At 52.4% G+C, this 27,368-nt stretch overlaps 1 protein-coding gene across 2 annotated transcripts in view; it reads right to left on the bottom strand.

Moving 5' to 3' along the window:
* Positions 1-4,020: 4,020 nt before the first annotated feature.
* Positions 4,021-27,368, bottom strand: part of CLIP2 (CAP-Gly domain containing linker protein 2) — a 65,341-nt gene continuing 41,993 nt past the window's right edge. Inside the window, exons 8-17 of one of the 2 annotated variants that reach the window (XM_074345947.1) lie at positions 26,063-26,123; positions 21,598-21,702; positions 18,959-19,894; positions 16,599-16,656; positions 14,125-14,208; positions 13,099-13,255; positions 11,527-11,686; positions 9,578-9,769; positions 9,226-9,288; positions 4,021-6,015 (exon numbers count right to left, since the gene is read on the bottom strand). In XM_074345947.1, coding sequence (XP_074202048.1) covers positions 6,004-6,015; positions 9,226-9,288; positions 9,578-9,769; positions 11,527-11,686; positions 13,099-13,255; positions 14,125-14,208; positions 16,599-16,656; positions 18,959-19,894; positions 21,598-21,702; positions 26,063-26,123 — 1,828 coding nt within the window. In that variant the 3' untranslated portion in view covers positions 4,021-6,003. The remainder of the gene's footprint in view (positions 6,016-9,225; positions 9,289-9,577; positions 9,770-11,526; positions 11,687-13,098; positions 13,256-14,124; positions 14,209-16,598; positions 16,657-18,958; positions 19,895-21,597; positions 21,703-26,062; positions 26,124-27,368) is intronic. The other variant, XM_074345948.1, reaches the window with a different exon arrangement.

Below are 27,368 nucleotides of genomic sequence, written 5' to 3'. Positions count from 1 at the left end.
GTATACTTTAAAAAGGTTAAGATGTTCACCTTTATGTTATGTGATTTTTTTACTATTAGAATTAAAAAAAAAAAAAGATTTGTTCACCCCCTGTCCAGCCCTCCCCACCACCCAAGTCTAGTGCAGTTGTTAAAACAGTTCTTGGTGCTTTTCCCTTTTTTTCCCGTTGACATGATAAAGTGCACTGATTGACCTTTTTTTTTTTCTCTGAAATGAGCTGAACAAATAAAAATATTCACACATCATTACTTAACAAAGATTCCAAATACAGTTTGGTGTTAATGTGAGCAAATCACACTCCTCCCACAATCTTACTGGTACACATGGCAATTATTATAATGTAATATTTCTTTTTTTAAAAGTAACTTATTGAGGTGAAAATTATATCACATACAATTAATCATTTTAAAGAGGCAGGCAGTGACAGTCAGTGTGTTCATGATGTTATACAACCACCACTTCTCTCTAGTTTCGAGAAGTTTTCATCCCTCCTGTATCCATGAAGCAGTTTCTCCCCATTTCCTCTTCCCCTTCAGACCCAGGCAATCAGCAATCTACTTTCCATTTCTTTAAATTTATTCTATATATTTCATATAAATGGAATCATAGTTTATGTGACCTTTTCTGACTGGCTTCATTTACTTAGCATAACGATTTGGAGGTTTATTCACATTGTATCAGTACTTCAGTTTTTTTATTTTTTCCTTGGGGGTGGGGAGGTAATTATGTTTGTTTGTTTGTTTGTTTATTGATTGAGCCCAGGACCTCGTGCCTGCTAAGCACACACTCCACCACTGAGCTATACCCTCTTCTCTCCTGCCTTCGTTCCTTTTTATCGTGGAATAATATTCCATTGTATGGATGGACTACATTTTGTTTATCTGTTTATCAGTTGGTGGACATTCGTGTTGTTGCCACTTTTTGGTTGTTGTGAAGAATGCTGCTGTGAACATTTGTGTTCAGGTTTGTGTGTGTGTTTGTGAGTGTGGATGAGTTTTAACCTATTGTGTACATACTGGGGGGTAAAATTTCTGGGTCATATGGTAACTCTGCAGTTAACATTTTGAGGAAATGCCAAGCTGTTTTCCCAAGTGGCTGCACCTTTTTAGCTTCCCACCAGCAGTGTATGAGAATTCCCATTTCTCCACATCCTCATCAACACTCTTTACTGTCCGCCTTTTCATTTAGCCCTCTTAGTGGGTGTGGGGTGGCATCTCACTGAGGGCTGGATTTGCATTTCCCTAATGACAAGAGACGCTGAGCATCTTTTCATGTCACTCTGGGCCATCTGTCCGCCTTCTCTGGATAAATGTGTATCTGGATCCTGTGCCTACTTTTAAATTGGAGTATTCATCTTTTTTATTGTTGAGTTGAAAGAGTTCCTTATGTATTCTGATACTAGACCCTTAGCAGGTATATGATTTGTAAACATTTTTTTCTCACCTTTGGTGGGTATCCTTTGAAGCAAAAAAGATCTAAATTTTGGTGAAATCCAATTGATCTGTTTTTCTCCCTTTGGTTTTTTTGTGCTTTAGTGGCTGATTCTAGGGCTGCAGCGGGAAACATAAAAGACGAGTTTGGAGCATATTGTAGAAAGTAAGAAAGTGCTCACAAAACAAAAGGATGCGGGCATGTCAAGGGACAGGGAAGTCAACTGAAGGTACTTCCAATGGCCGGGTGTAGGACAACTTGAATAACAAAGTAAATGATTGCATTGGATAATAACCCAAATTATAGAATAAATATCTATGAGTCCAAAGTGAAATAAGTAAATAGCTGGATAAATAAATAAATGGGGAAGAAAAGACAACTCTTTCTTACAGAAGAACTCCAGTTGAAAAATGGAGACAGAATGAGAGAACTAGACAACCACTATTAGACTATCAAAGTAGGGGGAGGGTACAGCTCAGTGGTAGAGTGCACGCTTAGCATGCATGAGGTCCTGGGTTCAATCCCCAGTACCTCCTCCTAAACTTAATCACCTCCCCCCACCAAGCAAGCTCCAGTGGACGGATGCAGAAATCAGTGGTGAACATTTAAGGGGAAATTGGATATTTGCATAATCTCAAAATATCTCCTCCAGAATTGTTATGAATTAAAACGGGGGAAAAAGAGGAATTTGATGGTGGAGAATCCTGGCACACATCATCGTAACCAAGTGGTCAAGGTCAAGCATCACTGGTAATAAGAGACACATGAAATCAGGTACCATGGATACGGTGCACCGAGAGGACACACCGCCTTCGGGCTCTGTCTAATCATGAGAAAACACCAGACGGACCAAACTGGAGGACATTGGATAAGATAGCCGTTCAGTGCTCTTCAGATGTGTCAAGGTCATGAAAGACCAGAAAAGGCTGAGAAACTGCAGGCTGGAGGAGGTGAAGGGGACGGGACACATCCATGCCAAGGCTGACCCTGGCTGGGATCCAGGAACAGAAAACGGACATTTAGAGGAAATACTGGTGAATTCCAAATAAAGCCTGTACTTGAGTCCATGGTACCCTCCTTGTGTCAGTGTTCTAGCTTGGATCATCGTCCTGGGGTCGGACAAGGGGTGAGGAGAATCTGGTGAAGGGTGTATGGGATCCCATCTGCAATTCTTCTGTATGTCCGACATTATCTCAACATGGAAAGGTTAGGAAAATCAATCCAGGGCTGCTGTGGGGACGCCCTAGTCCAGAAATTGAGGCTCAAGGAAGTGGAGCAATGGGCCTGGCCTGTACAGCCAGAGTGGGGCAGGTGGTCTGGGCTGGACCCCAAGGGTGTCCAGTGTGTCAGCTCTTTTCCAGGGCTGTCAGAGCCCCCCATCTCCAGAGGTAGAGCCCTGAAGGGTTTAACGCCAATGCCTCGGGTAGAATGAAAAGAAACCATAGGTCACAGTGGTATTTGGTCTCTCTGAGAGGAAAGAATCTTGTTTGCAGAAGCTCTCTGAACTTCAAAATACTGGGCTGATTAAGATGAGTTCTGGAAAGATGGAGACCATTTACACCATAGGCAGCAAAAGCCCAAGAATCGAGTGCTATTTAAATCTATCCCAGATCTGTCTCGGATGGATACTGTGTTGATTGTTCTCCACTTGTCCCCACTCCCAGGCCCACTGGGCACGTCCCTTGGCATCCTGGCTGTGCCCCCAGGGGCTGACCCCTGCAGCCTCCTATAGGTTCCCTTGCCTTGGTGTCGGCTTGGGTTCAGCCAATAGGAGGGGCCGGCAGGTGGTGGGGGCGGGTATAGAGAGGTGGGGATATTTACTCCTCCAGCTCCTTCCCCACCAGGCCACACTGCCCTCTGGGGTCCTCTCCACAGCCGAGTCCTGTGTGGGTTCCCGTAGCCCTGTCCACAGCTGCACACAAACCGCCCCTCCTAAACTCTCAGTCTGCCTTGGACGGTCCCAATGCTTCCTCCAGGGCTCTGCTGATACAGTGCCTGAGAAACAGCACAAAGCTTCCGGACACATTCAGCTGTTGAATTGAAGAAACGTGTTCAGTCTCCACGGAGGGGGGGACCCTCCACTGCACAGCCTGATAAACGACCATAAAGCTTGCACAATGGTGACCATTTGATCTACAGACATCTTGCTGCAGGAGACAGAATTAGCTCACTGAACTCCTAAGTGTTCTCACCAAACTCATTAAACTTGTGTTAGCTGACCCACCACTATTTTGTACATGGGGGAGACTTTCCAGTTTTCCCTCGTGGGCCCACTTACACCTCCAACAGATTCAAATCCAACCCCCTATGTCTCTCTGGCAGCCTTGCTCAGCCTCCGATGCTGCACCCACCCCCTCTTCTGGTTTTCTGCCTGTTCTTGCTAAGCTCCCTCTCCTAGACAATGCAGCTCAGCCCCACACTTCTTCCACTCCAGGCCTTCTGAGGCCCTCCCTCTTCAGCCATTCACACTTGAGTAAGAATTAGCTGGTTGTCCACCAGGAACAGGATTGAGATCAACTCCTGGCACCATGGCGCCCATGAGCTGGGAGAGCCCAGGGTGCCCACAGAGAGAAGCAGAAACTGCAGGGGTCCTGGACCTCAGTCACAAGCTTTATTGTCTCGAGCACGGACTTGCCACACTTCAACAATTCCACTTTGGGGAAGGGAAGGGAATGGTGTGGGAGGACTTGGGGACGGGGTATGGCTGAGCTCACACTGGGCAGGCGCAGATGCTCACAGGGAACATGCCCCCTGCCAGCCCCTCCCGGTGTGGGCCTTTGGCTGTTAGTAGACTAATCGGTGCCTCCAGTGGGCAAGGCAGCTGCCTGATTTTGCTGGAAAGAGCAGTATTTGACTCTGGGTTAAGCCACTACAGCATTGCCTCTAGACTGGTGTTAATAAAACCGCATGCAAGAGCTGCCGAAAGCCAGCGGGGAGACGGGAGGGGGCTGATGGGACTAACTGGCCGCCCCCAGGATGGGCTGCTTTTGGGCGAGGACGTGGCCACCACCCTACTGTACCCGGGAGCACTCAGAGGCTGCCTGGGCTGCTCCCAGGGCACCAACTGCATACCTGTCCTGGCGCAATTCAGGAACGCCTTGATGGGCCACTGGGCACCCCTGCAGCCCCCACTGGGAGAGGCCCCCATGAATACTCTCCTGAGCTGGGGGAGGTGGGGCAGGCCCTCCACGGAGATGCTGCAGCACAAGGCAGTCACCCGTGGACCCGCCGCTCTAGAGGTGGGGGCTGCAGGCCGACGCTGGCTTTTCCCACCATGCATAAGGCTGCAATGACGTGGCATGGCTTGAGGTGAAGCAGAGGACGTGGGTAGATTTTTCTTGCCTTCATCATCCTTGAGGTCTTTCCTTGGCTACAGGAGATAGGACCTAAACAGCCCCAGGCGGGTGCTTTGTAAGACTGGAAGGGGGCTGTTGCGATATGTGTGTTCTGATACACGTGTGGCCCACGTCTCCCTGAAGGCTCCCCCACGTATATCTGGCTGTGTATGTGCACAGCGAGGTTGCGGTGCGTGTGGTCACCGCCCTCCCAGGCCTGGGGCTCGTTCCTGGAACCCGATGGTGAACGTGGCTGACTGCAGATGTCCCCCCACACAGCACATGTGCATGCGTGACCCCTCTGAGTGTGCCTGTGCCCAGGGTCAGCGTGTGTATACGTCAGGGTCTGCACGGTTGAATCTGCAGGTGGGAACATCAAGTCAACCCAGGGGACACCATATTACTGACCAGCCAAAGCATGTGGCCACCCTGCCCCAGCGCCAAGCCAGGTCAGTGCAGGGTCGGTGGGCGGGAAGGAGAGGGGCTTCCCAACTTTCCTAATACTGTGACTCCTGGCCTCGGTGACTGCCCTCTGGCCAGCAGCTTGGAGCTGTGTGTGTGCTGGAGTTGGCACGGGGGACGAAGGGTCCTGCTCCCCCAACACTGTGAACCTGGGGCCTCACTGGGCAGACGAACTGAGGGGAACTTGTACCGCTGTTTGAAAGAGGCTCAGTACTGGGGACAGGAAGCCCTGGGGACTGCCTTGGCCTGGAAGAGGCTGTAGAAAAGGGAATCCCCACCTGGCTCCTAAGGACTGGACTTCCCTCCTTGGTGCCTGCAAGAAGCTGGGGCCCTCCTCTGACCCCTTCCTGGGACGATGGCTCTCTGGGGTCTGAGAGGGACTCAAGAGAAGGGGGAAAGAGAGGGGACATGTGCAGGGGGCCAAGACGGTCCTCAGGGGAGCTCCTTCTGGGGAGAAGGGCCTGGCGGGATCGGATCGCCTCGGCCTCCCCAAACCAACTCCAGGAACTGCTGGGGCGTCCAGGGTGTCCAGGATGAAGGTCCCAGGGGCCAGGCGGGGCCGTACCGCTCTCTGTGGAAGGTCGTGCTTGAGGAAGCCTCCTGGTCCGGCAGGGGGGTTGGGGTTGGGGGATTGTCCGCAGCGGTGGGTACATTATTGTTACAAACACTGTATTCATCTCAAAAGCAACAGTCTTGGCCCCTGCTTGGAGGGGCGCCACCGGGGCAGGCCAGAGGGAGTCTGGTGTGGACAGGGCTGCTCCAGTGTCCCTCAGGGTCAGTGCTTGTCCTGGAGAGAGAAAGCGCTCGATCAGCAAGTGTCTCAGGAGACTTGAGGGACACGTAGCAGAGGGCGCTCAGGTAGGAAAGGCGGTGGGGCAGACGGGTGGAGGAGAACCGACCTGTGCCAGGTAGTGGGAACAGCATATGCGAAGGCCCTGAGGCTCTCTTCTATGTGTCTGGGACATGATGAGACAGGAGGCAAGGAGGGAGCAGTTTATGGGAAGTTGAGGGAAAGAGGGAGGAACAGATAGGTTTTACAAAGAGTTCCAAGGGCCTGCGTGGAGGCTGGATCAGGGGAAAGGAAAACGAGCTTAGACCCCAAGCCTTGGCTTTCACAGCTGTAAACTAGGATGACCTCAAGTGCCTCACAGGGTTGCTGGGAGGACAAAGCCACACAGGGTGCAGACATCGACTCCCAGGGTGCCTGGTCCAGGGAACTTCTCTGCAGACACAACCCTGCCACGTCCCTCTGCAGCTCTGGGCCTCTACCAGCTCTCAGGTCCGGTGCAGGGTCCCCTCCTCCCTGCCCCACACCCGCGGGGCCAGGCCCTTGGTAGATCCTGTGGCCAGGGTTCTCCTGTCTCTAGGTGAGCGCCTGTGGCCACGGTTCCACTGGCTGAGTTAAAAGGACAAAAATTCCTTCCTCTGGTCACACAGGTCACACAGTAAGCCAGGAACAGAGCCTAATCAGGCTGCCACCTGGGATTCAGATGGCCTCTCTAACACTGTGGGTGAATTCTAGGGGTTAACTGTAGCGGGGAGCCCATGGGGCACCCCCTTAATACAGAACACAGTTGAGCAAAGACATTCCCAGCCAGGGAGTCAGGGGTGACTCTTAGACCCAGGAAGGTCTAGAAAACCAATTTTCCACCCCTAATTTTATAAAACGTAGCATTTACTGCTTAAGGATGAGAGAAAATGCTTATGTTTAAACTATTCAGAGAAAAAAACAGGAGGTGAAACTGAATATGGAGTGAGCCACCTACTCTGTCAAAATGATGGACATACTACTCAGCAAACATCGCAGTAAAGACTGTTTCGGGCGGGTCAGGAACGGGTGCTAAATCCAGGGAAGTCTGGATGAGGAGCAGAGAATTCATGTGGCCTTCAAGTGTCTCTCCACTGCATGCTCGTTAGGAAAGAACCAGTAACTATGCAGCAGAGAAAATGGACAACACCTTGACCAGGTGACCAAAATTTGCGTCAGGAATGAAGGGCGGGTGGACATGATGTCCCCTAGACATGGTGCCCAGAGAAGTCCATGACAACGATCAAGTGTTCCAGCCTGCATGGAAGAACCTGGCTTTAATCCCCAGGAACCATCAGACAAACCCCAAGTGAGGAATCGTCTATTAAAAAGAGGAAGGAGCACCGTATTTCAAAAATGTCCATGTCATAAAAATCAAAGCAAAATTGAGGAAATGTTCCAGATTAAAGGACTAAAGAGTTGTAACAACTACCTGCAAAGGGTGGACTTAACCTTAGACTGGACCCTGTACTGAGAGGAAAAGAGCGGTGAGGACAATCTTGGGTCAGGTGAAGGAAACAGGCAGAGAGCATGATTAGATGTAAATCTTGCAGCAGTGTTACATTTGCTGAGATTGTAACTGTCCTGCGTTTATGTAAAATCAGGTCCTTTTCCTCAGGAAATACGGGCTGAAGTATTAAGGGCCATGACGCACGCAGTTATGCTCAAAAGGTTCAGAAAAATATTACGTGCATTAGTACACACATCTACACACAGAGAACAAAAGATAAAGCAGATGGGGAAAAATATTCACAATATGTTACGGGGTGAAGAGGATCTGATGGTCTAGGTGCTATTTTTATTCTTCCAACTTTTTTTGTCAGCTTGAAATAATTTCCAAGTTAAAAGTTAATGTATATATATCAACCATACTTCACTAAAGAAAATTTTTTTGTCTGGGTTCAGAATAGCTCAGTGGAAGAATGCATGCTTAGCATGCACAAGGTCTTGGGTTCAATTCCCAGTACCTCCATTAAAAAAATTTTTTTTAAGTTAACGTATACAAACACCTGTACAGACATATACATACACATGTAATGATTCTTGATATTCGCAGGAGTTTCATTCTATAAAGTCATGCCAACATGGAATTAACAAATACTGAACCATTGCTCCCAGTGGAAACACCAGTTTAGGTTTTTGCGAACTTCTCATTTCTCGAGGTTTCATTGATTGATCAATTTGTAACCATGTTTCACATGTGCTTCTGTTTAAAGACACCTTATTGAATATATATTGTTGACTCACTAATGATGAGCTCAGGGCCAGCAGCACCATCACCCACACCTGAATGAAGCTGCTTTAAAGTACTTTCTGGAAGGCATGTCCCAGCCTTCTTGTACTTAGAACACTGCACAGCACGATGCTTTGGGGCCATTTTAAACAGCGGAAATCACCAAGAAAAAAAGCATGACAATGTGAAAAACATGTCACTAAATAGACTGTGAAGAGGACACTTGTTTGCAGAATGAGCCAAACAAGAAGGCAGCGCGGCGCCCTGTTAGAGCTCAGCTGGGAACGTGCACATCGGATGACTGAATTTTTCTCCACTCTGAACATGTCTACAAAAGTGCTATGGGTATCGACTTTGGGGTTACAAATAAATTTTATCAAGTAGGTAAGTTTGCAAACATGGAATCGGCAAATAACGCGGGTTGACCATACATGTGGACGTGTGTTCACACACACGCACGTACATGCTTAGCAAAGTTCAGGAAGGACAGCACTTAAAAACGTTAACCTTGGTCACCTCTGGGTAGGGGATTTTTTCTCAAAAGCTTCCCAATTGGCATGCATTACCTTATTTTTTTGTGGGGGGAGGTAATTAGGCTTTTTATTTAACTTTTTTTTTTGGTGGAGGTGCTGGGGATGGAACCCAGGACCTCATGCATGCTAGGCACACACTCGACCACTGAGCTACACCCTCCCCTTCCATGCATTACTTTCTAATAAAAGGTGTTTTTTGGGTTTTTTTTTTTAGAGAAACAAGGTTAAAAGAGCAGGATGGTAATTGAATCAAGATTGACTGCACTGGCCCCACTCTGTGAGCGACCCTATTGTAAAGCCGCTTGTGCAACGCATCTTTGTATTTTGGTGGCTTTTCCAAAGTTGCTTCCCCAGAGAAGGCTGCCTGTACAGGAGGATCGTGGGAGTGGCCGAGAATCTCCCTAGGGCCAGGGTGCCCCTTACCTCTTGTTTGTGGGCCTTGTCTTGCTGGTGGACGCCGTTTGCAGAGCCGGAATTGCTGACGGCCTGTAAAGAGTCAAGGGCAAGAGGCTGAGCGAGGTTCACCAGGCAGCAGTTCCTGGTTCGCCCACTAGGTGGTGGGGGCTTCCCGAAGGGACCATCTCAGGCTCCAAACTGAGCAGAGCTCTTCAGAATGGGGGTCTCAGGACCCCAGGAAACCCAGGCTGTCAGGGCAAGGCTGCATCTCTGCCCTTAGTGTGAGCTCCTCAGGATAAAGCCATGTTCCCCTCAGGCTGGGACTCCCAGGGGGCAGGGCGGAGCCTCTCCCCTCAGACCTGGGAGAGACCTAGCTCACCTGGGACTTGTCGGGGCAGCTCCTCATGGCCTCCATGAGCCTCTCCACCTGCTGAGTCTGGTCCAGCGCGTCCCGCAGCACGTCCTCTGTGCTCATCAGTTGGTGCTGCAGCCGTAGGAGCTCCGGCGCTGAGGACGAGGACGGGTCAATGAGGGAGTAGCGCCTCTGATCCGACAGGGACTTCTCTTTGTCCTGGAAGCGGCAGGAGAGAGGAAGAGCATGTGTGCATACATGCACGTGTGTGTGCATGTACATGTGTGTGTACACGTGTGTGCAGTGTACGTGTGCATGTGCATATGCGTGTTACAGGAGGGCAGCCTCTACTCTAGGCAGGAAACTCTTCTGTCCCACCTCGTCTCTGGTCAGGTCCGAGCATTACCAGCACATCCCTCAGGCCTGCCTCCCTCACATGAGGGTCCTCAATGAAGCATCTTTCTTACCCCCTGCCCTGAATTTCCAGGCTCTGTCAGATGCTTCACATTCTCCAAGTCCCAAAACCCAGGACCCCTTCCCTCTTTCCTTCCTGTGTCCCCCTGGCTCCCTCAACACTGTCTTATGTTGGTCCCTCCAGACCCACAGCCTCATCCCCTGGACCTCTCCTTAGAACACCCGCTGTCCCAACAGGACGTTCGTTACTTTCCCTTCCAAGGCCACCACAGCTGTCCCCACTCACTGTGGTACCTGGAGATGCACCTGCCTCAGGGGCGGACCAGCCTCCTCGCTCCCACACGGACCCTGCCTGCACTGTCTGCCTTGGACCAATGCTTCCAGGTCCTTCTGCTCCGCTCCTCTACCCAAACCTCCCTCTCCACACAGAACTTCCTCACTGCAGGTTTCTAACCACTAAGCCCATCCCCAGTTCTCCATGGCACTGGGGACAGTGCAGGGGGACACGGGAGCAGCTGACTTGGGGGAAGGGCCAGCTGGTCATCTGTAAACGCGGCCAACTTGTGGAGACCAGGCAGCACAGCTCTGCCCCTCCACGCGGCTCTAGGGAAGCCTGGCAATCAGAATTCCCAAATCCCCGCCAGCCCCAGGGCCTTGGCTTCTGAGTTATGCCCAGATTCACAGCACCATGAGGACCAGAGGGCTCTGAAACCACCCCCTTGCTGGCCAAACCTGCCAGGACTGGAAGGCCCCAGGTCAGCTAGGCCCTGTGGTCTCCATGCCAACGATATGGGTGCAGCCAGAGAGACACCCCCTCTCAACCCTGCAGGCCTAGGGCCGGCTCTCCCAGCTGTGGGCAGGTCTCGTGCCTCCCTCCTGCCTGCGAGGCCCCGCATCTCCTCCCATCTCCTCCAGTATGGCTGAGCCCATGTGGCCAGGCAGGAGGGCAGTGAGGGGCTTTAGAGCAGCTTCCCCTGAGAGCAGGCCTGTCCTCACAGACCCTATCCTGTCCATACCCTGGAGTTGACCAGGCCCAGGAACTGGCCACAGGCTTGTCCTGAATGCTGACCACAGAGGGACATGGTGAGATGGTCCTGTCCTGTTCCACCAGCATCCTACCCTACCCCTACCTCTGGGGACTCCACTCGGTCAGGCCCTTGTTCCCCTTTCCTTCCTGAGACTGATGCATGAATCGCCACTACAGAACCCTGAACAAGGAGCTGGTTTCTGGTTGATTACTTCCCTGTATGGGGAGCTCACTATCTGACGGGAGCCCATCCCACTTCTAGCCTGCCCAGATTCTTAGGAAGTCTTCTTTTGCACTGCGTCACCCAGATGGCCACAGAGCCAGCTATGATGTCTGCAAAAGAGGCCACCCGTGGCCCCTCCACCGGCCATGTCGCTGACCCTGCCTGTGGTTCTAGGATATTTTGAACTCTCACTGTGACTTGGCTGTCCCTGGGGGGCTCCAGGAGGTCACCAGTCTCCATGGTCTGACAGCAGACAGCTCCAGCCCTTTCCCAGAGCTCCCTAGTCCCCAGGCCACCCCCTTCCCCATGTACCAGCCCAGTCAGCTTTTCACGCAGGCCCCGGATGTCATCCTTGAGTTTCTGCTCCTTGATCCGCCACTCGGCTTTGTGGACCTCACGGCTCAGGTCCCTCTCCGGCCCTGGGGAGTGGCGATTGGCCTCCAGCAGCAACACCCGCAGTTCATTCAGGCTCCTGGAGGCGGGTGGGGGGTGCACAGAACAGCTGCAGTCAGCCCTCCCTGCCCCTCACCCGACTCCTACACTCCACAATTAGCCAGGTGCTTAGAGACTGGCCACCCTGGGGGGACACTGGCTACTAAGACAGCATTTGTGTCAGGAGGGGCCAGAGAGGAAACATGAGGCCTGAAAACATCCAACCACAGGGGCCAGGATTTGGGGATAAGACAGTCAAGAGGGCTTAACCTTTCTTAGAATGTTTCTGAAGTTTTTAAAAAACAGAATATAATATTAATTAAAAATAATACAGAAGTAAAAAATTGTGCTCTACACTGGAATTTGACAACATTGTAAAACAACTATAACTCAATAAAAAAATGTTTAAAAAATTTTTAAAAATACAGAAGTAGAAATGTACATATGAAACATATAATAAGTGTTACCTTAATAAAATACATTTTTAAAAATAACAAAATCAAATTAAATTTTAAAAAATTAAACTTTTTAAATTTTAGTATATGTGCTTCTGAAGCGAGCACTAAGAAAAAAAAAGCATTTATCCACGAAAGTCCATGTGGCAAGACATTTTAAATGTCTGATGTCAAATAAGATTTATTTTCCACGTCAACTCTTTATCAATTGGCAGTAACTGCCTGGAGTACTGTGGTGAGAATGATTCTGAGGCCACAACTGGCCTTTGCAGAAAAATCCACTGTATACTCACGAGAAGGGACAGGGAAGATAGTTTTATTACCATTATGAAAATAGTTTTGCAGAAACAGACTCACAGTTGATTTTTCCTAGGGCCACATGGCATATTAGTAATTGTTTGAAAATGATATTAAAATATATATCTGTATAAGGGCAGGTTTTCATAATATACTTCAACTGAAACAACAAATTGAAAATTGAATGCAGAAGATTTGAGAATCTTCAGCTGTCTTCTCTTAAGCCCAACATTCAAGAAAACTTGCAAAACTGTAAAACAATATCACCCTTCTCACTAAATATTTTTTGCTTGGAAAACTTACTTTTAATCAAAAGTACATTTACTAATATTTTAAAATGGATTAATAAATATTTTTAAATTTCTCAGTTTTAATTTATAACATATAATTAATAAACAATAAATAAAAGCTCTTTGGGAGTTCTCAGTAATTTTTAAGAGTTTAAAGGGGTCCCCAAGACCAAGGTGTTTGGTAACCACTAATCTTTCCTATAAGCTCTGCTTGCAGAGCTGTGTTAAGACGGATTCTGAAGCTTCATTGGCGCTTAGCAGTGGACAGTATGGTGATCACTCGTGATGCCAACCATCTGTCCACCGGGTCTATCCCCACCCCACCTCTGGAGAAGACTGGCTAATATTAACTGGGCGGAGTGAGGGTCAGGGCCAGGCAGGTCTGACCACACGGCCCTCAGCTGACTCACCGCTCCTTCCTGAGCAGCTCCTGGCTGATGAGGACCAGCTGGCCTGAGGCGTCGTGGGTCTTCCGGGACACGGCCTCTAGCTCCACCTCCAAGCGCCGCTTCTCCTTCTGGAGGGTGTCCACCTTCTTCTCGCCTGACCTGCACTTGCTCTCCAGAGCTGAGGGTCAGCCGGCGGGGCAAGGAGGGAGAGGGTTGGGATCGCCGTGGCAATCTGTCCTGCCCGGGGGGCCAAGGCCCAGGCAGGAAGCAGGCTTCCCCAGGGGTCACGGGGACACATGCCACTGAGTGGGCCTCTCTCGTCCTGTAGGGCCAGGCAGTAACGGGCCGATAAAAGCTACTACGAAAAGTAGACCAAAGTCCCCACAGAGTGGCCAGGCCCTCTGGTGTTGGGGAAGCATCCACCCTTCTTGAGACGGGGCCTGGGCATTTTTATACTGTTGCCTGGACAAGGAAAAGCTAAATCTTAACCTTGGCCCATGAGGCATCTGTGGTCAATGTCCTTTGTCGGGACCAATTATGCCACATGAATGTGATGGGAACTGGACAGGAGTGGGGGGGGCACGTCCCAGGATGGGGGCCGCCTCATGGACACCACCACTGGCATCCTGGCAGACGAGAAGCAGGGCCACTTTGTCCCCAAGTCACAAATTCCAGACCCCCTGCCTCTCTCCAGCTCCCCTCTGGCCTCACTTCCCCCCGTATCAAAAGGCAGAGAGACTGAAACCCCAGAGTCTTCAAGCCCAGAAAGAGAACTCACGATGGAATTTCTGAACACAGAGAACACAGACGTGGGTCTGGGGAGAGAAGCTGCCTGGGGCCCCCAGTTATATTACTGACGAGGATGGGCTACTGCTCCCCCCTCCCTGCTGCCCGCGTGGAAGCCCAGCGCACGCAAGTGGGGCCAGGCTGTCTTCTCCACAAGGCAGAGATGGGAGGGCACCCTGGCCCGGCACCACCCACTCCACACCGGACCGGCGCGTGGCCCAGTGAAAGCCCCCGCATCTGCCCCGCAGGAGGGAGACTTACCACTTACTTGGGTCCTGAGCATCTCGGCCTGGGAGGTCAAGGCTGTCACCTCTTTGTCCCTCTTGTTCAGCTTGTCCTGCAGGCCTAGGGGAGAAGGGGGAGACGATGGGCCGTCAGTACTCCAGGGCCAACACTGCAGTCCAGTAGGTGATGCAGTCCAGTACGTGGAGTCACACTTGGCCTTGAGAGTCCACATTCTTCCCTGTGCCAGTCGTGCCTCTGGGTGACCCACCCTGAAGAAGAGGTACCAGTAGTGTGTGGTCTTGGGCAACTTAATTCTCAGAGTCTCAGTTTACTCAAGCGAAAATTGGAGATAGTAATAATGGTGCCCATGTCACTTGGTCCCATGCATTCAATACTGGATAACCTCAGAACAGTCATAAAAAAGAAAATGCGGGGAAAGTGCCAGAAATATACGAACTTTCCACAAGTTAACTTATAAATTCAACGTAATACCAATTAGAATACCAACCAGATTTTATTTCTCGTGGAACCAGATAAGCTGATTCTAAAATCACCTGGAAAAACAAGCAAGAATAGCCAAAAGAGTTTGGCAAAAAAACTTCTTCAAAGAATTAAATGTGGAATTACCATATGACTTAACAGTTCTGCTCCTAGGTATATACCCCAGAGAACTGAAAACCAGTACTCAACAGGTCCCTGAACATGCATGTTTATAGCAGCACTATTCACAACAGCCAAAAGGTGGAAACAAACCAAACATCCATTGACAGGTGAATGGAGAAACAAAATGCGGTAGGTGCATGTGATGGAATATTACTCAGCCACAAACAGGAATGAAGCCCTGGTACAAGCTATGACATGGATGAACCTTGGATACATTATGCTAAGTGAGATAAGCCAGATATAAAAGGCCACATATTGTATGATTTATCTGCATGAAATATCCAGAATAGGCAAATCCCTAGAGACAGAAAGCAGATTAGTAGTTGTCAGCAGCTGCAGTGAGGGGGAAAATGGAGAGTGACTGATAATGTGTACACGGTTTCCTTTTAGAGTGATGAAAATGTTTTGGAACCAGGTAGAGGCAATGTTTGCACAATTTTGTGAATGTACCAATGCTGCTGAATTGCTTTCTTTGAAGTGGTTCATTTTACGTTAATTTTGCCTTGATTTGGAAAAAAAAAAAAAAAGAATGGCTAAAAAAATTTTGAAAAAGCACAGCAAGAAAAGACTAGCCCTGTCAGTAATTAAAACATAAACAAAGCTTCAAAACATTATAGAACTGACAAATGAACAGACACACAGGTCACTGGAAAGGAATCGAAAGTCTAGAAAGAGTCAGTTACCTGATGGAATTTAAAGATGGTAAGTTTGGTAATTCAGAGGGATGAGGTTTTCAAAAATGGTCCTGGGCTAAGTGGGTAATCTTTTGGGGAAAAAATAAAAGTGGATCCTTACCTCATGCCTTATAGAAGGGAGAATTCTAAATGGATCAAATATTTAAACAGAAAATGGAACTTAAAAAGTACTAGAAGAAACCATGGGATGCATTTTTAAAATAATAAACCCAGAATTCCAAAAAGAAAAGACTGATTTTTAAAAAAATCTGCGTGGCAAACACCACCCAAAAAAGAGTCAAGACACAAACGGCAAATCTGGGGGAAAATGTTTGCAATGTCATATATAAATAGTTTCTAATCATCAACAAAAAGATCAATGACCTAACAGAGACAAAATGGGCAAAGGATGTGAGTAGAAATGGAAATGGAGCTTCATTTACAGTAAGAGAAGGGCAAGCTGAAGTTACACCAGGTAGCATCTTTTACTGTTCAGACTGGCAAAGATCACAAGGTTTGATGAAATATTTTGTTGCTGAGGTTCGTGGGGAAATACACTTGCAACCACAGCCAGTGGGAGTTAAAACTGGTTGAACCCAATGGAGGACAAGGTAATTTCCCACAGCAGTGTCTGCAACAGACAAAAACTGGAACAACCTATGATCCACCAGCTCAATGCATGGTGGAAGCGCCACACGACGGAATGTTCTGCACCATGTAAAAGAATGGAGCGATAGGGTGCAGCCTTCAAGATACATTACTAAGTGGCAGAAGAGCAAGGGGCCCCAACAGTGTGGGAGGTGCGGCACCACCTGTGTTACCTACGTGATTGTCTGTGCACAAACCGTCTCTGGAAAGGAGACATATGTTGGCCAGCATTGTGCTTGGGGGCCGAGGGGGGGGGGATCCAGGGAATAGAGGATGCTTCATATGCCCTTTGAACCATTTGAAGTTCATACCTATTTTAAGAATAACAAAACCAAACATACACTCAGGTACTCAGTAAACGGAGCCCTAGCCCTCCTCATCTGGAGGGTGAGTGGCTGGTGCATGCAGTAGGTGGCTCTCACCAAACGGCAGAAGATGCGGAACAGAGTGGGATCCAGCTTGGAGGCAGAATCAATCGGCCTTTTGCCGAAGCCCCACGTCCCTCCCGGCCCCGTGGCCACTCACCCTCCACAGTCTCCTTCATCCTGATCTTCTCCCCTGAAATGTCGTTGGACTCAATCATCTGAAAGGAGAGCCCTGTAAGAGGGACGCCCATCTCCCCATCTCAGCCCCCAGCCCCAGCCAGCCCAGCCAACCCACCTCTCCCCAATTCGAGGAGACATTCAGGGACTTGATGCAGCAGGGAGCACAGCTGTCCTCAGTCTGGCTTCCCTGACAAGAGGACCCCCACTCTGTCCCCAGTGCCCCTAAAGACTGCACGTGCCATTTCCACGTGACCACCTCCTACCCTTTCCTTTTTGCAAATGTCTATTAAGCAGATGTTCTCCTTCCCCGGGAAGCCTACAGAGATTGGTCCTGGGAACCTGTTTCCATCATCACCCAGAGGCGAGACTCCTGGCCTAGGTTTCTCATCCATTAAACAAGAATTGATTGCCAAGGGGCAGCATGTGCAGAGCACGCCCAGGGCCCACTCCAGGAGGGACTTCATGAAATGCTACTTCCTTTCCCTCCAACACTTCTTTTTAAAGATAAACCCAGAAGTCAAAGAAAAAAAGATCAACCAAGGGAAAAAAAAATCTGCATGGCAAACAACAGGCTCCTCACTGCTTCTTGGCAGGAGCTTCCAGCCTCCTGCCCAAGCTGGCTGTCCTCTGAGCCTGCAGTTTGCCAGACTCCAGCACTGCGTATCAGGGCAGCACACAGTTGAGCGGTCAGTCACCTCCTTCCACCTGCCTCTCATACCTCTGCTCATACATCCCAAGCTCACTTTATTCTCAGTCTGTTGTGATTAACTAAGCCTCCAAGGTCTTTATTTATACCCATTGCAGGGAAAATGAGGCACACACCAGTATTTTTTTAAATTTCCATACTTATTACATGAGACCAAAAATCTAGGTACCCCTGGACTTAAACCTTTAAATCTGGGAGGCATGTGGGTCCAGACTAAGGCCCCAGGTGTGTGGAAATCAAGAGATGGGCATTCCTGAGATCATGATCCCTTCCCTGGCCCGAGTCTGTGACCGAAGGGCAGTGGACTGTCCTGTGGAACCACAGTAGCCTCAAACCGCCCCTGCTAAGGAAGTCCAGGTCCTAGGGTACCAGGCCTGAAACCCTGCCCTGAGCAGCCCATCAGGCCACATGCACACAGCTAACCTGGGGCTCTTCTTTTGCCCTCTGCCCAGGATCCTAGGAGACACCTGCTAACAGCGGTCCCTCCCTGGGAGCAAGGGGTGGAAGGCCTGGGCAGTGGGACCTCATGGCATGACACAGACAGAGCTCCTTTCACAAAAAAGGCACACCCTGTACGTGGAACTCCCGAACACTTCTGCTCCAATTCTAAATTCTGACTTCAGTGTTCAAGGGGAACTGGAAGCTCAGGACCCCCGGGGCTGATAAAAAGGCAGTGATCCTGCTGCTGGCTGTCCCTGCATGTAAGACTGGACTTTCATCATCTGGGCAGCCTCTGTTGGCCTTTAGGCTGTGGGGCTGGACGTGAGCTCTGCCGCTGATGGGCAAGAAACCCTGGGAAAGCTACTCTGCCCCGGAGTCTTGGTTTGCTCATCTGTGAAATGAAGCCAATATGGACCTTAAGGGAGTCAAAGTGAGATGGGGCAACGTAGGGCCTGCACCAGGTGGGGGGGCCCACAGCCACTCACAAGGCCCCTCCTGGCCCTGCTGAAGCAGGCAAGCCCAGGCTACCGGGGGTCTCGGCCTCCCCAGCGTGCTGAGCTGGGACTTCTAGATTTGAAGCAAAAATGATAATGGTGTGGTAACGCCCCTCTAGCCTTCCAGAACCCACTCCGGGGACCCCCGCACTTGGGAAAGCGGCTGCTGAACTGTTGCTCGGTCTCATCAGGACTGGCAGATGAGGGCTGCCCCCAGGTCCCCAGGTCAGCACTCATGTTGGAGACGGGACCCCCACCCCAGGGATGGGCAGGGTTTGCCCTCCACACCTCTGCCGGCCCCACAGAGCTTCTGGGACTGGTGATTTAGGGAAGCCCAGGAGCCCACATAGGACATGTCCGGGGTGAATCAGGGACTTGGGGACTGAAAAGAAGTGTGCCTCTCTGTGCCTAGGTACACATCTTTCTAGGCCTGGAATGTGGGGACCCAGCCAGGTCAGCTCAGATTGCCTTGGGGCCCCACGGTCACCCGGGCCTGCTGCCCTTCTGATGGAGGGACCGGGGCTCCCCCTCTGAGCCAGGTGCCCTCCCATCTTGCATGGATGTCTCCTGGGGGAAAGGAGGATGTTTCCTTAGGCTGGAAATAGAAGGTCAGTAGTTGCCTGGACCCTCCCCAGCCGGGCCCTTGAGCTTGGGCTGCTGCGGCCTGCGGGCCCCAGAGCTGCGCAGAGGGCCGCCTACGTTGGTGTGCTGGGACGAACACAGGGACTCAACAGCCTGGAGTCTGTTTTCGGCAACCAGAAGCTTCTCCCGCAGCCTCTCGGCCTCCTGCTTGCTCTGGGCCTCCGATCGCTGTAGCAGCTCATAGTCCAGCATCTTCTTCTCGGCCAGGGAGATCTGCTCCTTGAGGAATTCGATGGCCTGGGCCTGGCCCCGGTACTCCGCGTCCAGCTTCTCTAGCTCGTGCACCCGCAGCTCGGCGTCGCGGCACTGGTCCTGGGCCTCCTGCAGCTCCAGCCGATGCTGGCTGGCCTGCACCTCCAGCTGGGCCCGCCAGTGCTGCTGCAGCCCCGCCAGCTCCTCCTGGGCCTCCTGCAGCTTCTGCCGCAGGCCCTCCTTCTCCTTCACGTGCATGGCCGTCTCGATATCGTGCTTGGCCCGCAGGTTGCCCAGCTCCAGCTGGTGTTCCATCTTGATGCCCTCCATCACGGCCTTCAGCTCCCCGATCTCCTTCTGCTGGGCGCCTGGGCCCGAGTTCAGGGTGGCCTTGAGGTCCTCCAGGGACTTCTGGTGGTCCGAGGCCAGTGAGTCCAGCTTGGACTTCCAGTTGTCCATGAGCCCCATGTTCTCGCTGGTGGCCTGCTGGACCTTGGCCTTGAGGTCCACCACTTCCTGTGCATACTTCTCGTTGGCCGCGCGGAGCTTCTCCACCTCCGCCTGGTAGGCCCTCAGGGCCTTCTCGTACTTGTCCCGCAGCACGCTGCTCTCCCGCTGGTGCTCCTTGCTGGCCGACAGCAGCCGCTCCCGCAGCCGCAGGGTCTCGGCGGCCTCAGGGTGGTCGGCGGGCGGCGGGCCAGAGTGTAGCAGGCACTGCTGCAGCTCCTCGATCTCCCCACGCCGCAGGTTCAGCTCCTCCTCCAGCTGCAGCACCCGTGACTTCTCGGCCACCGTGGTCAGCTACCGGGGAGAAAGGGAGACCGAGTCAACAGGCCAGCTGAAGGGCGCTGGGGACAGGACGGGACTGGGGTAGGGGTCTCACGCTTGAGGGCCCCAGCCCCAGTGGGGGAAGGTCGTGGGAAAGAAAGGGCACCCCACCCGACCTGCATGCCACCCTGCCTACCCCAGCTCCCAGTGAGACTCCTCTGGCTCGTGCCCCAGTGATTCTGGGACTCAGCTGTCCCAGCTGCCCTAGGCGGCTTGGGACAAATCGGTGGTTAAAAGAAACCATCTATTTGAGTGATGGCTTTCTTCAAGTTCACGTTATTTTTAAAGGGCAGACATGACAGAGGGGATTTTGTATTATCTTGCTCTAGAAAAGTCCCAGCCAACATGGGTTGATTTACAGAAAGGCTGGTTGGGGGGAGGGGCCAAAGGAAGGTCCAGCTTAATGCCTGATGCAGAAAAAAATGAATGCTCCCATACCTGTCTTCTGGCAGAAAACTCCAAGATCAGAGGCTCCATCCGCCAGAAACCTACTTTGATTGTTTCAGTGGTAACAGATTTGGAAGCAGTATTTTTGAGTTTTAAATCTTTTATAAACTTAAGAAATTTGTTTCCAAAGGTGACCTTTAGTTCAAAAAACCTGTTTTTGTTTTGTAATCAGGTTGAACCCTGGAGGAAGATGCCTTGGTGTGGAGGGTTCCAGCCTGTCAACTGCAACTGGGTCGGTTTTTGCAAGCAGCCTCCAATGCACACGTGTGTGTACTGCATGAGCACACACAGTCACCTGGCAATGGTCAGTGTGTGAACAGGGACCCGTGTATGTTTTCAGACGCCCCCATGCATGCACACACACTCATGTGCTGAGGCCAACCCACAGAAACCAAATGCCCCTCGCCCCACACCCACACGCTGTGTAGGGTGCTATTCCCCAGTCACTGCTCGCTGGCTGTTTAACTCCATCTCCAAGGGAACAGCAGCTGGGCTGTTCACTGGGCTGGGCAGCTGTTTGGATGTGTGCCTGCACAGGGGGCTGGGCCTGGGGCACACACGGTGGGCGTGGAGGGGCCCACAGGACCTGGAGCCTGGACCCAGAACTATGCCCTGGGGCTAGCAGGGACTTCACCCCCACACAGTTTTCCCTGGCTTAGGAACCACTTCCCGGGGCTGACCCAGAGTCCCATGCCCTGGGGACACCCCACTCCCCCAAAAGTCCCACCACTCCCCCAGCCCCAGGTCCCTCAGGTTGGCCCCTTGTGCCAACCTATTAAAGACCCTCCAGGCTAGAGCAATCTGGATTCACAGTCCCCCCAGCTTCCTGCCTTCCCGGCCTGGGGAGAAGGGAGGCGTGGAGAGGTTGTTCATACAGGGGCAGAACAGTTCTAGGAGCCCCTGATTTCTGAACATGACAACGCATTGTCATAGCACTGCATGGGGCGGGGGTTGGGGGCAGTTCTCACAGGACATGCCCAGCCAACAGGGACCACGAGCTGGGGAGCAAAGACTCAGAGAGCCAAGACCCTCGCCTTCTAACAAGCATCACGGGGCCATGGAGCAAAAAAGCATGTTCCTAAACCTCTGCTTCCCTCCTAGAAGGGGCACAAAGTGAAAAAAAAACCAAAGAGGAGAGTAGCCAGAGACAGAAAATAATAAAACAGAGAAGCTGAAGGGACGGGTTGGCGGGCAAAGGCGCTGGCGGGCCGGAGGCGGCGGGCGGTTACCCTGTTGTCGGCTAATTCTCGGAGCAGCCGCTCGGCCTGCGCCTTCTCCAGTAGCAGGTTTTGCTCCAGCTCCCCAATGCGCGCGTGCTCCAGCTGCGTCTGGGTCTGGTCCACCCAGGGAGGGTGGTGAGGTGGGGACAGGAGAGGGGGCACAGGGGACAGGAAGCAGGAGAAAGAGAGAAAGAGAGAGAGAGGCGGTGTCATCTTCCGTGCACAAGACAGGAGAGCAGGTCAAAGAAAGAGAAGGTCTGGGGAGGTGGGGGAGGTGGGCGAGGCGGGCCTGCTGCCCGCCCCTGCTGTGTCCTAGCTGGGCTGGCTTAAGGGCAGAGGACAGACTGCAGCAACTCTGCCCCAAACAGCCCCTGGAGGGGGTGGCAATGGGCATCAGGTCTCTTCTGTCACGCCCAGGTGGTCCTTCCCCTCGCAGCTCCTGGGGAGGAGCCCCAGCCCACACCCTGCTCCCCATCAGGGAGCTCAGAGGCTGTTTCTCATTTTAGGCACAGAATTCTGCACACAGGAAACCTCCAGGATGGATGAGTGAGTAAACGATCCCAGGATTCCTGGACCCCAGGCTTGTCATAAAGGTGGAAGACCCAACTGAATGGACGATTTTCAAAAATACAGTGAAAGCTGGGCTGTGCCTCCCACCACCCTGCCCCATACACGGACCCAGCGGTGCCCACTCCCCAGGCCCCGTGGAGGACGCCTGGTCTCCTGAAAGCACAAGAGCACTTTTGTCCCAGCTTCACAACACCCACTTCACATGCTAACAAAGCCTGATATTCTCAGGGCAGGCAGCCTGGCATTTGGGTTTCCCCTAACAGGCCTGCGAGGGCAGCGGGAGGCTGAAGGCATAGGCCCAGGGTGTCCAGAGTGGTCCGGACACCAAGCTCGTGGTAGGGAGAACTTGGGGGTCCTCTGCATCCTCCTGCTCCTCCTGCCATCACTGAGGAGAGACAAGGTGCAAGCAAATCCAGGCAGCAGTTCTGAAGAGGCAGCAGGGCTTAGAATCATAGCATATTGTGTAAAAAACCCAAGAATATACACCCAACACGAGCAAGGGTGATGGGGACAGGAGAGTCCGGTTCCATCGGCCCAGAAATACTCGTGCAATTCATCAGGAGCTATAGATGCTTATGTCCTTTGGCCCATGATCTTATTCCGGTGAATTTTCCTAAAGGAACAAAAGCTCGCTCTCTCTCTCCCAGGAAGGCAGCATGCCGCAGTGACAAAAAACAGCCATGTTCAGTCTCTTCCAGAAAATTACAGGCTGAAGATGGTGCCTCAACCCCAGCCTTGCAGGGGCCATGTCCTCTCCTCCTCTCCCCCCGTTGGTGGGTATAGAAGCTGTAACCAGGACCCACACCAGATGAAGCAGGATCATAAACACCGTACTGGTAGCCTTGTGCGCAAGAAAAAGCCTCCAGCTTCACAATCCCAAGGGGAACTTCACTTGGTGCCCTCCCCCAAAGGGCTCTTCCCCATCACTTCCACAACTTCCAGCCTCCTGGTCCGTGGGCTGGGGTCTCCCTGGGGGCACAGGGCAACCTGGTGGAGCTGGTTCAGGTGTTTGCTTAACGGAGATAAATTCAGCCGTAGGAGCCTGGGGAGGGGGATAGCCTCCAAGGGCTAGAGTTCAGGTGAGGTGGGTGATTTGGCCTTCACTGCTCCGAAGATCCTGCCCGAGGTGTGGGAGGTGGGGGCCACCACACTTACCCTCAGGCAGTGTAAGGCTGGATGTGATTTTTCTCTCATGCACTGACTTTAGAACCCAACCCCCTCCCATACACATACACGGGATGTCTTGGCTGTCTCCCCATCTCACAGGAGAGGGGCCACTTCAGGAAGACAAAGCCTCAGGCTCAGAATCACCCAGCAACCTGGGACAGCACGAAGCCTAGAAGTCAGGTGTCTGGATTCCAGAACTGGGGCCTCTTTCCCCAACACCAGCCTAACTCCACCACAGGGGGAAGGCACAGACTTCCGGCAGCAATATGGAGCAGTGATGGGGGCTCCCGAAAGGGGGCACTCCCCGTTTCCCTGCCCCCGGAAGCTCGGTAGCCCCAGGAGCTGCTACAGGTGCCTGTCACTTGCTTCTCCTGGTGACGTCCAGTGGGCGTGCCAGTGTGGAGCTCGGGAGGACCGTGGGAATCATGGGCTTATAAAGGGCGTCGAATGGCACAGCTTGGATGCTCTCAGGGAAGAGTGTAGACCCGAGATTGAGCCCTTGGACAGGACAACATTCAAGGTCAGGAAGGAGGTGAGAGGCTGGAATGGGGCACCTAGGGTATTTGGGGGAGTAACAGGGGAGGAGGACAAGCAGAGAGATGGGGTGACATAGCTGGAGGCGAATCAGGGGCTCAAGGAGAATTCCTGGGTTTTATTTTTGACTTTCAAGATGGGTGGGGTAAGAGGGACTTTGGGTCCATTTGCCTTCTGGTTGCCATGAATATGGCCACAATAGAAACAGCAGCAAGGGACTCCACAGCCCTTGGACTGAATTAGCTGCTTGTCACTGCCTGTCCCACCCCCTGCCTCTCCCAGACAGGGCTGATTGGATCTGGGGTAGACACCTGATCCGAAGCCAGACAGCCCACTGACCAGCCTGGGACCAGTCTGATTCCCTCGAGAAGACAGCTGGGAGACAGTGGGTGCCAGAGCCTGGGTAGGACCAGGAGGGTGGGTACAGGGAGGAGGGAGAAGGGAGGAGGGAGCAGATGTGCCAAGAGACCTGCAGACACAGTGAGAGACAGACAGACTGACCATGAGTCGTGAGAGGAGGGAGGCCCCTGAGTGGGGGAGAACAGTTCCACTTTTGATGCTGTTCCTGGTTCTAGTTCCCTGAACTGCCTGCCTGCTGTTGGGGCTGTGAGATTTCCTTGCAGCCTTTCAGTAACCCCCCTGCTGACTAGAATTAGCAGGAGGGGTTTCTGCTCTTTGCAACCACAGATGCTTTTCCCAGGAGCCCAGCCCGACCCCTGCGGGAGGTCAGCCACTGAGCAGGAGAGCCTGCCAACGTAACCACATGACCTGGTCCTTGGCTCAGAGGGAAACTTACACTGGAACACCCTGACGCCAAGCTGGGCTTCCTACACCAGGTTGTGCCCCAATATCTATCCTCTAAGCTCAGGCGGTAAAACCTGTCTCACCAGGGGAAGCTGGCAGTGACCCTGGATCACACATGTTCTTCCCCTAGCTGGGGTCATCCAGGCACAGGACAGCCATCAATTCCGCTGGACACGGGACCCCAGAGGGGGCTTAAGGCAGCTCTTTCCCAACACCAGAAACCATAATTTCCCATTGGAGCTCAGAAATGATCTAGTGCAGTGATTTCTAAAATGTCCCCAGACTGGCATCACCTGGCAACTGGTTAGAAATGCAGATTCTCAGGTCCTACTCAGATCTACTGAACGGCCACTCAGGCCTGGGCCCAGCATTCTGTGTCTGAACATATCTCCTAGGTGATGAATTCTAGTTTGAGAATCACTGACCTAGTCCAGGCTCCTCATTTTACAGAGGAGCAAACTGAGGCCTGAGGAAGGGAAGAGGCTGCCAAGGCCAGTTAGGGCCAGGACCAGAGTGTGGAGAGGGACTGAACTGACTGCCTCCTGTCCCTTCTGACATCTCCAGGAGTCTTCATCCTCTGTCACCTCCCAGGGAGCAGGGAGGGGCATAGTGTAAAGGCACTCCTGCCCACCCAACCGTGAGCAGGCCTAGTGAGCCCTGCAGTCTTCAAATGATTTGCTGAGAGGGGCTGGTGTGCGTGCTGGGTGGGGCGGGTGGTGGGGGGTCCTTAGGTGCTTTACTAACTGATGTGAGTGTCCTCCATGCGTTAGCTCAGAAAGGGTGGGTCGGACTGGAAAGCGAGCATGAAAGGTCCACCTTTGCTCAGACTGCTTGTCCAGGTGTCGTAACTGAGGAGGTGCTGTAACTGGCCATCCTTATGGGCTGAAAGTAGGAGTCAGGAGTCCTGGGTCCTGGTCCCAGTTGCTGCTGACTTGCTCCATGATTGCATGAGTCCCTCTGCCTTTCTGGGCCTCTTTTCCCATCTACAAATTCTGTGACTCAACCACAAGCTATTTCCAGCCAAAATTTTACCTGGAATTAAAGATGAACAAAGGGCCCAGGGAACACCTTTAGGGCTACTGCTCAAGAAAGATGGGACAGAGGAGCCCAGCCACTATGTTCTCAGGCCCAGCCCTGGGTCCACCCCACCTAGCTGCTGACACAGGAAGCATGGCCCCTCTGGGGCTCCTGGAGCTGAGCCGTTCCCGCTTCTGACGCCAGAGTCACTGTCACTTTCCCAGGGTATGACCTTCAACTCTTTCCCATTTCTCCCTTGCAATCCCCCTTCCCCACTCCAAGGGGGCCCAGAGTTGCTGCCTGGACCTCATGGCCACTTGCCGTGCAAGGGCTGGGTCAGGGGTGCTGGGTGAGCCCAGGGGGCGGGGCCTTTGACGGTTACCTCCAGGTCTCCCTTGGTGATGGACTCCTCCTCCACTCGGAACTGCAGGTCCTCCACCTTCCTGCAGGGGGAGAGGGGGCTGAGCAGGCTTCACCCAGAGGGGTGGGCTTTGCCAAGTTAGATGGCAGAGAGAGCCAAGCGGTCCAGATTATGCAGAAGGCACTGTCCCAGAGCCCCATGGCTGACGGGGGCAGAGCCACCTGGAAACCTCCAGCCCTCCCAACTTCCGGATCCTTGCTCTACACACAGAACACCAACTTCTCTAAAATAGGAGTGTTTAGGAGACACCGCTTTGGGAAAGATCTCTGGTGTTCCCCTTACTTGCTGCAAGTAACAAATCCTTCCTTCTCCCACAAAAATAAACAAGCAAAACAAAACAGGAGTGTTTAATGCAGCATCCTTCCCCCCTGGGGTGGCTGCAGGACTAAACGACAGTAAACAGAAGCACTAACAGCCCTGTTTCTGTCACAGCAGGGAAAAGATACGCCACACGGAAGTCTGAGGAGTGAGGGGAGGAAGGTGGGTTTCTTCCCCTGCTGACCCCACTCTCATCCTCTCCCCTCAAAATCAAGGGCCGGAGTCCCAGCCCCCACCGTTTGGGCTGTTCCCTGATGTGGAGGGCCCCAACACCCCACTGCAGGTGTCGAGGCCGCCCTCGGGGAGACACCCCCACCCACCCACCTCCGAGACAGCACAGGGGAGACACAGGCACACTGCACCTCACACAGCTGCTACTCCTGGGGCCTCCCGACAGCTCCCAGCACACAGAGGATGCAACTGAGGCCCAGAAAGGGCCAGTGGCCTGCCCAAGGTCACACAGCAAGTTCAGGGCAATGCTGGGACTTGCACCCAGGCCTCCTGAACACAACTCCCACGATGTCTTAAAGATCCGTTTTTGTTTGTCGGCATCAGGTCCGTTGCCATGGGAAACAGATGTGTGGGCCTCGACGATCGTCTCAGGCAGATATAAATAAGCCCTCCTCTCCCCAAGTCAGGCACTAGCAACAGCCCAGGAAGAACATTTCTCGGCTGAAAGCCCAAAACCAGACACAAGTTGGGGGCCGTGGGGGGCTGGGGCTGGGGGCTGCCTACGGCCCGGGAGAGTGGAGGGAGCAGCAGAAATCTGCATATCAGCTAAAAGACAGAGAGGCTTCTGGGCCGAGGGAAACCCTGGCCCTCGTCAGCTCTGAGTCCTGCCAGGTGACCAGGACCAAGTCAGGCCAGAGTCCCCACACAGAGGGAACCGCAGCCCCCACTGGCCACTGGGGCAGGGCAGAAAGAGCCAGTGGCAGCACTAATAGGCTGG

The sequence above is a fragment of the Camelus bactrianus genome, chromosome 18 (assembly GCF_048773025.1).
Source record: "Camelus bactrianus isolate YW-2024 breed Bactrian camel chromosome 18, ASM4877302v1, whole genome shotgun sequence".
In the NCBI taxonomy this organism is placed as follows: domain Eukaryota; kingdom Metazoa; phylum Chordata; class Mammalia; order Artiodactyla; family Camelidae; genus Camelus; species Camelus bactrianus.
The sequence above is the reverse complement of the archived record's forward strand: the minus strand, read 5'-3'. Positions and strand labels throughout refer to the sequence as shown.